This window comes from Neomonachus schauinslandi, chromosome 4 (genome assembly GCF_002201575.2).
Source record: "Neomonachus schauinslandi chromosome 4, ASM220157v2, whole genome shotgun sequence".
NCBI lineage: Eukaryota > Metazoa > Chordata > Mammalia > Carnivora > Phocidae > Neomonachus > Neomonachus schauinslandi.
The window spans coordinates 102474660-102486598 of record NC_058406.1 but is presented as its reverse complement, the minus strand read 5'-3'; the positions used below and the strand labels follow the sequence as shown (position 1 = coordinate 102486598).

Here is an 11939-nt window from a genome sequence, read left to right as displayed (position 1 = left end):
TTGAGTACGCAAGAGGTGTCTGCCACAAGGGTACAGAGCTTACCCGTCTTATAGAGAGGGGAAGAGAGTTCTGTTCAGAGGACAGCATGTGAAAGCCCCCAAGTACAAAAGAATGTGGTAAGCCTGAGGAAGTGAAAGGTAACAAGCTGAGTTCTGAGGGGGCCTAGAGAACAAGAGGGAAGAGGTATGCGTGATGAAGTCTGAGGACTGCAGAAGCCAGACGGTGGAAGGTTGGGCAGCCAAATGGGAGTGTGTCAGACACTGTCATAAGGGAACAGTGGGATATAAGTGAGGCATATATATATATATATATATATATATATATATTAGATTTTAGAGTGAAAGAGAGAGAAAGAGAGAGACAGGGGGAAGGGGCAGAGGGAGCATGAGAGAATCTGAAGCAGGCTTCACACCCAGTGGGGAGCCCTATGTAGATCTTGATCCCAGGACCCTGAGATCATGACCTGAGCCGTTATCAAGTCAGACACTTAACCGACTGAGCCACCTGGCGCCCTATCACTGAGGTATTTTAAAGCAGTGGCCTGATCCCACCAGTTAGGTCATTCTGCCTGGACTGTGGAGAATGGATTGGACAGTACCAGGAGACCAGTTAGGAAGCCATTTCAATAATTGTGAGGGTTGGTGGAAGCTTGGACTAGGATGGAGGCACTGGAGAGGTGAGGAATATTGTGTCCTTATGCCTTGTGTTCATTTCACACCTCTGTTCAACTATATGAGTACTATCTTCCATTTTTTTTATGAAGTTAAAAATATCTTAATGTTATACTGTATATCCTATGACATACCGTACCCTACCATATAAACTTGTACATACATTGTGGGTACATAGTTATGCACACAAGACTATGGCCACTATATTTTCTGAGTGATTTAAGGGATTCCAAAGATTATGCTGACTATGCAACTTTTGCTTTTTGTACTGACTTTAGAACCTAACCTTGATGTAAAGTACAACTCCACTGTTGATGGATTTAAGAGATATTTAGGAGATTTGGTGACTGACTGGAATAGAAGGAAGAAGGAGAGCGATTAATTGAAGAATGATATTCCCAGATCTCTTGCCTAAACAACTGAGTAGATGGTGGTTCTGCTTATTGAGATGGGCCCACTGGGGCAGGAACAGTTGGAGGGTAGAGATGATCGCTTATTTTTCTCAATATTTTATGAAAAATTTCAAAAATGCAGAAAAGTTGACATACTGTATAGTGAACATCCATATACCTACCACCTAGGTTCTACAACTCACTTACTGTTATATCTTCTTTTTCATATCTTCCCACATACCCAGAGGAGTTCATTTTTGAATAACTGAATTTATGGTATCTAAGCGATTTCCAAGTGTCATATTTAGTAGGCTACTGGTTCAGAGTACAGGAGCACATTTAAAGAACAGGCTGCCGGGGGCACCTGGGTGGCTCAGTTGGTTAGGCAACTGCCTTCAGCTCAGGTCATGGTCCCGTAGTTCCCGGATTGAGTCCCAAATCAGGATTCCCTGCTCAGCAGGGAGCCTGCTTCTCCCTCTAACCCTTTCCCTCTCGTGCTATCTCTCTCAAATAAATAAAATCTTAAAAAAAAAAAAAAAAAAAAGAGCAGGCTGCGGGATGCCTGGATGGCTCAGTCAGTTAAGCATCTGCCTTCGGCTCAGGTCATGATCCCAGGGTCCTGGGATCGAGTCCCACAACGGGCTCCTTCTCCCTCTGCCTGCTGCTCCCCCTGCTTGTGCGTGCTCTCTCTCTGGCAAATAAATAAATAAAATCTTTTTTTTTTTTAATATTTTATTTATTTGTCAGAGAGAGCACAAGCAGGGGGAGTGGCGGGCAGAGGAAGAGGGAGAAGCAGGCTTCCCACTGAGCAAGGAGCCTGATGCGGGATTCTCTATATTCCTTCTGAAGGTGCTTTCACTAAGAACATTGACTACTGAAGACTCCAAAACTGAACTCATTATCATCCTCCTGTAAAACCTGCTCCTCCTTCTGTACATTCTACCTTACAGGCACCCAAACCTCAAATTTGGGAGTCATCCTAAGATATCTCAGGCAGCAAGCAGGGTCTGTCAATCCCATCTCTTAAATATCTTTTTTTTTTTTTAAGATTTTATTTATTTATTTGACAGAGAGAGCACAAGCAGGTAGAGTAGCAGGCAGAGGGAGAGGGAGAAGCAGGCTCCCTGCTGAGCAAGGAGCCCGATGCAGAGCTTGATCCCAGGACGCTGGGATCATGACCTGAGCCAAAAGCAACCGCTTAACCAACTGAGCCATCCAGGTGCCCCTCTTAAATATCTTTAAAAGATATTCTCTCCGTCTTCATCCCCTGTACCATTAAAGTTCTGGATCTCAAAATTTCTCAAAATTTTATTGCTATCAAAGAACTACAATTTCAACCTCTGAACTGGTCCCCCTCTCTATTCTTTCTCTGGTTTATCTATTCATGTCCACCTGTCTATCCATCTAATTTACTTCTTTAAAAAAGTCTGTTCACTGGGGCACCTGGGTGGCTCAGCTGATTGACAACCCGACTCCTGATTTCAGCTCAGGTGCTGATCTCAGGGTTGTGAGTTCAAGCCTCGCACTGGGCTCTAAGCTGGGTGTGGCGCCTATTTAAAAAAAAAAAAAAGTCTGTCACATCACTTTTCATTTACAATCTTTTTTTTAAATTTAAATTCAATTAGCCAACTTACAGTGCATCATTAGTTTCATTTACAATCTTTTACAGGTGCTTACATCCAGGTTAGTATGACTTCCATGGTCCTTCAAGATATGCTAGAAAGCATGACTAAGCCCAAATTTACAACCTCATGCCTAGTTACTCACCCACACCATTTTTACTACTTACTGGCGCTTCAAATACACCAACCACACTTTTTGCTTTATTGCCTCCTTAACGAAGACCTCCCTGAAAGCCAGGCTAGGTGGCTCCCACAGAATCCTGAGGATATCTATCATTAGATATACAAGCCTCCACAAAGATAAAAATCCTTGAGGGCGGTACTTTAGTCTTCTTTATGGCCAGAATACTTAGACTAAATACCTAAGAATACTCTGCCTAACACTAAACAGACATTCTGTTTACTTTAGGGGAACTCTGTATACATCCAGTACTTTGTACACTCTCCCTTTCCGTTCTTGCAAAATCCTACTCAAGCTTGAATTCCTTCCTGAAGCTTCCCCGGGTCCCTCCAAGTAGTTAGGGGCTCTGATTCCTTTATTCACTGCCCCTGAGCTTAATAAATTATATCTTAATATTTTATCTATACAACTAACTGCCGTAATGTTAACACTTTCCCCTTTTCTTGGTAACTAACAGCAATCCTATCGATGCTTCTGGGCTCAATCCACAGCCAACTACCCTGATTCCTAGAGAGAATTACTTCTTTTAACTCTCAGCTCACGATGCTTACAGTCTATTTAGCACCTGAGAGTCTTTCATTATCGCTGCTTACTACCGCTGTCCCGGTCCCCTCCCGGTCCATTCCTTAGACGGTAACCTTCTAGGGGCTGGGAGGGCAGTCCTACCTTTCTGACTCCCCCACCAGCACTTGGAGGCGCTGCGCTTTGCAAATGCAGCCCTAAAGCATCTCCGGGAAGCTCCTGAAGGGACAGAGCCCTTTAGAGATTTCCCTGCCGGCGGCTCCGCCTTCTGCCCGCGAGCTCAAGTCCAACCCCGGGCACCGTGGCACGCGTACGGGAGGGGTGAAGGGAAGAGCGGGCCTCGCCTCTCCCTGCCTAGTCCCGGAGTCCCAGCGTCTGTCGGAGGATCGCGAGACCGCCGCCGGAGGCCTGCGCAGGCGCGGTGACGCTCTCCGAGCATGTGACCCAAGCGCGAGGCCGCAGTGGCCGGCGCGGGGGCGGGACACACGCGGCTTTCATTCGCTCATTGAACCCCGTGCTGATGGACAGGCGAAGGAGCGGCTAAGACGCAGCTTGTTTAGAAACAGCCGTCCGGCTAAGTATGAATAAGTAGATAAATAATAGGCTAGGGAGAAGGGAGTGGCAGGTGTCTGGGAGCTGCCTTTCAACTTGGTCCTAGGTGGGTCGGGGCGGCGGTCCTTGCCTCACCCTCCTCCGCCTGGGGCCTGGGAAATCCCGCTTTCTGGAGACTTGTCCTGGCGGCAGAATCACAGAGGACTTGTCCTCACGAGTCTTCATTTCGATTCATTCGGCTCCGGTTTCTTGGGGGCAGCCTACAAGGGCTGAGGAGCCTTGCCATCCTGTGGTCCAGCCGCCTCTCCTCAGGCATGGGCGCGATACTCTTCAAACTGGACTTCCAGGTTCCTGCTTCTCTGTCTACTAGAGGTTGGAAAAGGCGAATCTGAACACCACCTCTGCTTGAGGCCGCCAGTGCCTTCGTGGGCAGAGGCGCCAGGATCCACTTTAAACCCTTGCGGATGAGGCATTCGTGGGGACCTCTTGCTTACCATTCCGGCCACATCTCCGAAGGAGACCACTAAAGCCTCAGGCCCTCCCAGCCGTTGTGCTTCTCTGCCAGTTAGAACCCTCCTTCTGCCTGGGCTGTACCTGCCCGTTGCACCTTCTACTTCTCCTGGAGAAGCTCTGACCTCAACCCCAAAGAGGCTTTCCCAGTGTACTCATATTGCCCTCAGCCCTACTCCCACTTCAGATTGTCTTATCTGGTACCCAGAGAATACTGGCAAGCTGGCAGCCCCATGCAACACCACTTATCACACCTGCTAGGCTTCTGGGATATGACCAACTTGACAGAAGGGGGCTGCATGTTTTCTGGATGTGTATCCCCTGGCCTAGCATAGTGCACATTGTAACTGTTCAGTAAATGGGTATTGAATGAATCAAGGTGTGGACTCCAAGGATCAAAAGTGAAAAATTTAAAAATGTCAGGCTAGGGAGTGCCTGGGTGGCTCAGTCAGTTAAGCGTGGGACTCTTGATTTCAGCTAAGGTAATGATCTCCGGGTTGTGAGATTGAGCCCCGCATCAGGTTCCACCCTCAGTGAGTGCGGAGTCTGCTTAAGATTCTCTCTCTCCCAGGTGCCTGGGTGGCTCAGTCGTTAAGCATCTGCCTTCGGCTCCGGTCATGACCCCAGGGTCCTGGGATCCAGCCCCACATCAGGCTCCCTGCTCAGCGGGAAGCCTGCTTCTCTCTCTCCCACTCCCCCTGCTTGTGTTCCCTCTCTCGCTGTGTCTCTCTCTGTCAAATACATAAATAAAATCATAAAAAAAAAAAAGATTCTCTCTCTCTCTCTCTGCCCCCCCCAATAGAATTAAACTAAATTAAAAGATTAGGCTGGGCTGTGGTACTTTTGGGGCTCACCAAAGACATTAAATCATATTTTTTTCCCCTTTAAATGATGATAGCTAGCTAACAAAGTGACACTCCTTTTCAAATACGTGAATAAATTCAAGATGACAAATAGTGAAGTTAAGCCATTTAGTTATGGTACCATCATAGCCTGTGGAATAGTTCTGTTCAGTCAGTAGGAACAGGGCAGTGGGCCTCAGGGGCCAGTCCCTCAAGAAAATCCAAGCAGGCTTAGGAGGGTGTGTTTGTATGTGAGATGTTAAAGACAATAAGGATGCCAAATCCAAGAGGTGTTTACTGTAATGAGTGTTCAAGGAGGGTGGGGTTCCCCCAATCTGATCCTCCAAGGCTCTGGGGTGACTCACTCTTCCTTGGGCTCAGGGGTGGGTCTGGTATTTCTTCCCCAAGTTGGCCCTTCTCTCCCTGGCCCTTGTCATCCCCATCATCTCCAGCCACTATAGCCACATTCTTCAGATAGTAAGTGTTGAAGCAGTTGGTCTGCTCATCTCCAGGATTCAGGTTACAGCAGAGGGCAGAGTCTCGCCAGAAGTTACGTCGGGGACCACACAGGTCCTCAATGAAGGCCGATTTCTGAAGGAGAAAAGTAAAGCAGAGATGATGGGGAGGGGGGTGTCTGAGGTCAAGCATCAATACTTGGGTGTTCAAAGTCCCTCTTCCCTCAGCTTCTAGTGCTGTCTCCCTGGGACCCAGAGAGAGTTCCAGGCTGCCTTGCACAGCTAGATTCCTTGTGACAGACATATGTGCACATCTGGAAATGACTGAAGCTTGAGGCCCAGAAAAGGCATAATAACTTAGAGGTGGGGGAGCAGATCAGGTAAGGAATGAAGACTTCGGGAATCAAGAAAGATCTTTCCCACTAGTCCCCTTTATTTCTGTGGGTTGGTCTGAGATACTAAAGAGAAGGGGTAGCCCGCAGTTCTAGCCCTCTCTCCCCCCTCCCCTGCCTTTCTTTGGAGACTACGACCTCCTGCTGCCCCCGCTCACCTCCTCCTCAGCACAGCAGGTCTGCTCTGGAAATGGCAGGTCACAGCAGTGGGCAGTCATGTTCTGGATCAGCCCAGGAATCTGTTTACTATGTTGGGGGGAAAGGGGAAGGGGTCAGGGTCTTTAGGCATCCCTAGGCATCAAAATGGTGCTTGGAGACCATGGTTTTGCTCTTACCAAGAGTGCCTCAGAGGGTGCCCCAGAAGGGAGGTTTTGGGGAAGGGAAGAGAGTTGGGGAAGAATGGGGCAAGACTCACTGCTTGCTGAGAACTCTTCCATTTCCACAGAGATGGCCCATGAGGTTGGGGGTAACTCGGCTGAGGTCAAGGGTCAAGATGTCCCGGTCATAGTTAGGGTAGGGAGCCCGACGGGCAAAGCACTCATCGCGGGCAGGGCTGGGAGGGTAGTGGCAGCACAAGTGCTGGTGGGTCTTGACAGACTGTTCCCGATCACAGTATCCATCAAGGGCATCCTCCCACTGTGGGCCAGAGAAAGGGAAGTCAGAAGCCTGGACACTTGGCCCCTTCTCTTCTGACCCTCTGCTTCCCTTACTGCCCTATGCTATGAAATGAGGGACCCGGCCACAGATGCTGAAAGGGAAGGGCAAGGAACCAGAGGACAAGGATGGGCAGCTGTGGATGTATGGTGCTGGGGAGGTGGAAGGATGGAAGCACCAATGAGGCTTGGAGCTGGCCACAGGACATGAGCTGGAATGGCAGACGAGGGGGTCAGACAAGGCCAGAGCTGCACGGATGGATGGCACATGGGTGCATGTGTGGGATCATGGGTGGACGAGGCCAGGAGTGCAGGATGGAGGCTCAAGATGAACAGACTCAAATGACGAATACAGTGGATGGACGGACACTTGCAAGCAGATGAACGGGCAGACGTGCTCACACTGGGGAGGTGCATGGATGAATGGATGAGCAGGATGAGAGGTCGGAGACAGGCGGGCAGGCAGACAGGCTCTTGACCGGGACGCCCACTTACGGCCTTCCGTGTACAGGTGTGGTTGTTCCCCTGCCGGCAGCAGTGCTGGAACTCCCCCTCTAGCCGGGTCAATGTCTGCAGCTGTCTTTGGACGGGGTCAGTAGCTGGGAGGTTGCGTGGCACAGAACGGAAGCGTCTTAGATGGCAGATGTTCTTGACATTGTCCAGTGTGGGTACCCCAGGGGGGAAAGGCAGCTCGGGGCCTGAGGATATACCAGGCTGGTGGCTGGGGCAGGCCCAGAGCTGGTAGTGTGGCCGGGGAGCTTCCTCCTGGAAGCAGGAGAATCGAGCCTCCCCCTGCTGTTTGCAGCACCGGTGGGGTCGGGTCTTGACCGAGAACTCGGCCTCACAGAATCGGGTCATTGCGTCCTCCCACTAGAGCAAGAGGGATCAATCAGCCCAGCAGCCCATTGTCCACATTCCCGTCTTCCTCCCAGGCTCCAGAAAAGGACCCTGGGCAGGAGATAAGAAAGAAGTAGAGGCTGTCCTCTGCCCTCCCAGCATACTGGGGAGGCCCAAGGTAGGGCCAAGAAAAAGGTCCTGAGTTTCCTACATACTCAGGCCTAGAAGTCCTTCAAACACACACATACTGTCTGGAGGTTAAAGGACACCCCTGGCATCAAGAGCTCAACCCTTACCACGAGTTGTGCACAGTCCAAGCGGTTTATGTGGTTGTGACAGCGGCAGCAGCGGGAATATCCAGTCTCCAGCAAATTGAGGATCTCACCCTGGCGAGTAAGGTGGGAGAAGCCAGACTGCGGCAGGTTCCAAGGACCATACACCACATGCTGACGATTAGGAAGGCAGATCTGGTCCAAATTGTCTGGAGAAGGCCGCCCAGGGGGAAAGCCATCAAGCCGATGGCCCCAGGCCCCTCGGGATTTGCCCTGTTGGCAGTGCAGGGCTGGATTCCAAGACTCAGGCTCAGGGGGGCTACGGTCCATGAAAGGAGCTGGCTTTTCTAGAATGGAGAAAACATAATGGGAAGGGGAATGAGTAGAGGGACAGAGAAAGTCTGGATGAGCTGGGAGGATTGAAAGAACTTGGGGTGGAGGAGAAAGGGTTGGGAGGATATGGGGGGAAAGAGATTGAAATGAACTTGTGGCTTTTACCTTCAGAATGACCGATGGAAAGGAAAGAGAACGGGGGTATGAAAGGTGTCCCCTTATAGCCCCCACAAATCAGGAGTGGTCCCTGTGCTGCTTCCCAAGGCTCAGGCTCCTTGCCTCCCTCCCCAGGGTCCTAAGCACTAAAGCAGAGGGATGGACAGACCAGAGCTGTCACTCACCCTCTCTCTGTTTAGATGGGAAGGTCATTTCCTCCTGATGTAGGAAAGGTGGGTCTACTGGGATAGAAGAAGTATAAGCAGAAGCCATGTTGGGATGGGCTAGAAGAGGGGGGACCTGGCCAGCTGCCACTCATAAGGAGGAAGTAAGTATAGAAGCAAGTGAAAATAAATGCTACTTTTTTGCCACTTAATCTCATAACTTTATAAAATAGGTCTTATTTCCCCCCCCCTTTTTTTTAAAGATTTATTATTTATTTGAGAGAGAGAGAATGAGAGAGAGCAAGCACATGAGAGGGGGGGAGGGTCAGAAGGAGAAGCAGACTCCCCGCCGAGCAGGGAGCCCGACGCAGGACTCGTTCCAGGGACTCCAGGATCATGACCTGAGCCGAAGGCAGCCGCCCAACCAACTGAGCCACCCAGGCGCCCATTATTTCCCCATTTTTATAGATGAGGAAACTAAGGCTTGGGGAGACAACTTACCCAAAGTTACACAGCTAGCGAATGGCAGAGCCCCCAAAGCCCATGGGTAGGCAGGAGGAGGGTAACGAGGAGAGGGAGTCACTTACTTTCTTTCTGTTCAACAGGGACCTGGGGAGGGGGCAGCTCTTCTTGGAGGGGGATGGCTTCCTGAGGGAGAGAGGGATCCACTACAAGAGAGGAGTGAGGGCACAAAGAAGCAAGGATCAGACTGATGTCAGCAAGACTGTAGTGGTCTGGGGGTGAAGAAATGGGCAAGCACTCACCTTTCTTTCCCACAGGGAGTTGGGGAGGGGGCAACTCCTCTTGGGCAGGGATGGCTTCCCAAGAAGGAGGGGGCTGCACTAGAGAAGGGGGAGTATGTGAGTAGACCACCCCTTCTCCCAGCCAGGGCAAGGAGTTGGCAGGGCCTTCTCACCCCTCCCCATCTAAAGAACGGGAAGTAAGCCAGACTAGAAACCTGGAGGGCTGAGAAGGGTGCATGGTGGACTTACCTTCACTCTGTCCTTCAAAGTGAGAGCCATGCTGAAGGGTGTCAGGGTGATCCACAGGGAAGTCTCGGGTCTGGGGTGGGGAGGGGGGTGCTGCATAGCCAACTAGAGGTAAGAGGGGAGATGGTCAGAGCTGACAGTTTTTTTTCTGGCCCCCCCCATCCCATGCTGCTCCCCCAAACTCTTACCTTCTTGAGTGTGGTAGGTGAGGGGCTCTGGCCCCAGCTCCCTCTGCCCTGGAGCCTTGGAGCCTGGAACATGAAAGGTGAGTCAGGGGTGGGTTGAGGAGCCCTTTCTTGGCCCTAAGCACAGGATGTGGGGGCAGTAGATATCAAGGGTATAGGCAAGATGACCAAGACACCAGAAGCCCTTCTGTATTGCTCCTGTCCCATGTCCCCTAATGAATCCACCCCCTCCCCCAAACACACCTAGACGTGGCCAGTTGGGTTCTGAGAAAGCTATGATATTCTGACAGGCTCACTTCTACCAGGCTCAAAGCCTTGGGTCTCCTGAGTCCAGGCCTGAAGGGAATGTGACATATGGGGCTGAGGGTAGGAGTGGGGTGGTGGAGGCCCTAATCTCCTGTCAGTGTCTCTCCCTCAGGGCTTCTGGTCTCTTCTTCTCAGCCTCTGAGCTACGATGCGTCTCTAGTTTTCCAGAGGAGCAAGTCTGGACTTTGAACTGGTTAGGGCTTCATCTGCTCACCTCCTCTAGGCTGTTTAAGATTTTTTTTTTTTTTTTTCTTATTTGACAGAGAGAGAGACAGTGAGAGAGGGAACACAAGCAGAGGGAGTGGGAGAGGGAGAAGCAGGCTTCCCGCAGAGCAGGGAGCCTGATGTGGGGCTCGATCCCAGGACCCTGGGACCATGACCCGAGCTGAAGGCAGACGCTTAACGACTGAGCCACGCAGGCGCCCCTCCTCTAGGCTGTTTAAACATCTGTGGGCCTTCTAATAAGAAGCCCACCTCGAACTTTAAGTGCCTCCCCTTCAGCTGGTCCCAGATCCTCCTTAGCTTAGGTCTCAATTTAGGACCTGGGGACTGGGATGATTCAGGACTCCTGAGGCAAATCGCCCCACAGCCACAGGGAAAGGAATCGCCTATAGCTGATCTGCCTAGGAGGGACAATGAGACAGGCCTTACAGAGACCAGATCTCAACAGTATCCCTTGGTAGCATTTTGTCCAGCATCCAGCAGATGATGTGTGTGTGCTAGATAGAGTGACTGTGTCTGGTACCCTGGGGATGGACACCCTCTCAACTCTTCTAACAGGGCAAGGAGTCAGTCAAGGCTCTCTGGGTCAACAAACCAGTTTTGAGCAGCCTGGGGGCCCCATTCTTTCTCTCTCCCCTGCTTGATAGGCCCCATATATACATCTTCCTGAGGCAGAACCCCCTCACTCTGGTAATCCACCCACTGAAGAGTTGTCCATTTGACTCCCAATTTTATGTCTCCTGGCAGCAATCTCTAGGAACCCCTCTCCTCCCGTACACCTGCTCCCCTCCCTGTTTAAAGGCTCCAGTGCCCAGGCCCACCTTCAGTCTGCTCAGAAATGCAAGGCCAGGGATACAATCACCCTGCTGGTGATGAGCCATTTAGAGGATGGCTGGACCCCGGCCCCAGGCCCACACTGGTCAGGGCCTCTTCCCAAGCGCTGGCTCCAACCCCAACTCACCTCCCTCAGAAGCTACAGAAGTAACAGCCAGACAGGCCAAGACCAAGGCTGCTCTGGACATGGTCCCCATTCTGGGGCAAAGACTGGTCATGGCACCAGAAGGTGGATCGTCTCAGGCAGATCTGGATTTGAAGGGCTGGGCTGCTGGGAGCCTGCTTCTCCGGTTGCTGTTACGGCTGTTGTGAACCTCAGGGCTGGTTCCTTCTCCTTTTATACAGCTATCTGGGGATAACTCCCTCCCATCTATTTCCTGCCATGACTCAGTCCCAGCTGCTCCTCCTCTGGCAGTCACTCCTCCCAAATTCACCCTGAAGTCTCCTAAGAGGACTGAAGAGAACAGGGCTGAGAGGAGGATAGCATTCTTATGATCCCCAGAGAAATGGATTCTGAGACTCATGGAGTAAGAGATGTTGAGACCTGGGGCGCCTGGGTGGCTCAGTCGGTTAAGCATCTGCCTTTGGCTCAGGTCATGATCCTGGGGTCCCGGGATCGAGCCCAGCATCGGGCTTCCTGCTTGGTGGGAAGCCTGCTTCTCCCTCTGCCCCCCCCCCCCCCGCTCGTGCTCTCTCTCTCAAGTAAATAGAATCTTAAAAAAAAGAGAGAGATGTTGTTTATGCCTCGGTTCCTCTGTCTTCATGCTGCCTACCGTGGAGAGGTACAGCCTCCTGAATTGGGGTTGGGGAAACAGGGCACTAAAGAGTCCAGGATGGGGGACAGGACA

General features: G+C 51.2%; 1 protein-coding gene across 1 annotated transcript; it reads right to left on the bottom strand.

Annotated features, from left to right (window-relative positions):
- Window positions 1-5408: 5408 nt before the first annotated feature.
- ECM1 (extracellular matrix protein 1) lies at window positions 5409-11387 on the bottom strand. The gene is given in 11 exon segments (XM_021688044.1): window positions 5409-5704; window positions 5707-5884; window positions 6299-6386; window positions 6556-6776; window positions 7289-7663; window positions 7927-8249; window positions 9143-9223; window positions 9320-9397; window positions 9548-9649; window positions 9733-9795; window positions 11219-11387. Coding segments are annotated over 11 exon segments (1650 nt in total). The 5' UTR covers window positions 11310-11387; the 3' UTR covers window positions 5409-5654.
- Between the last annotated feature and the right edge of the window lie 552 nt (window positions 11388-11939).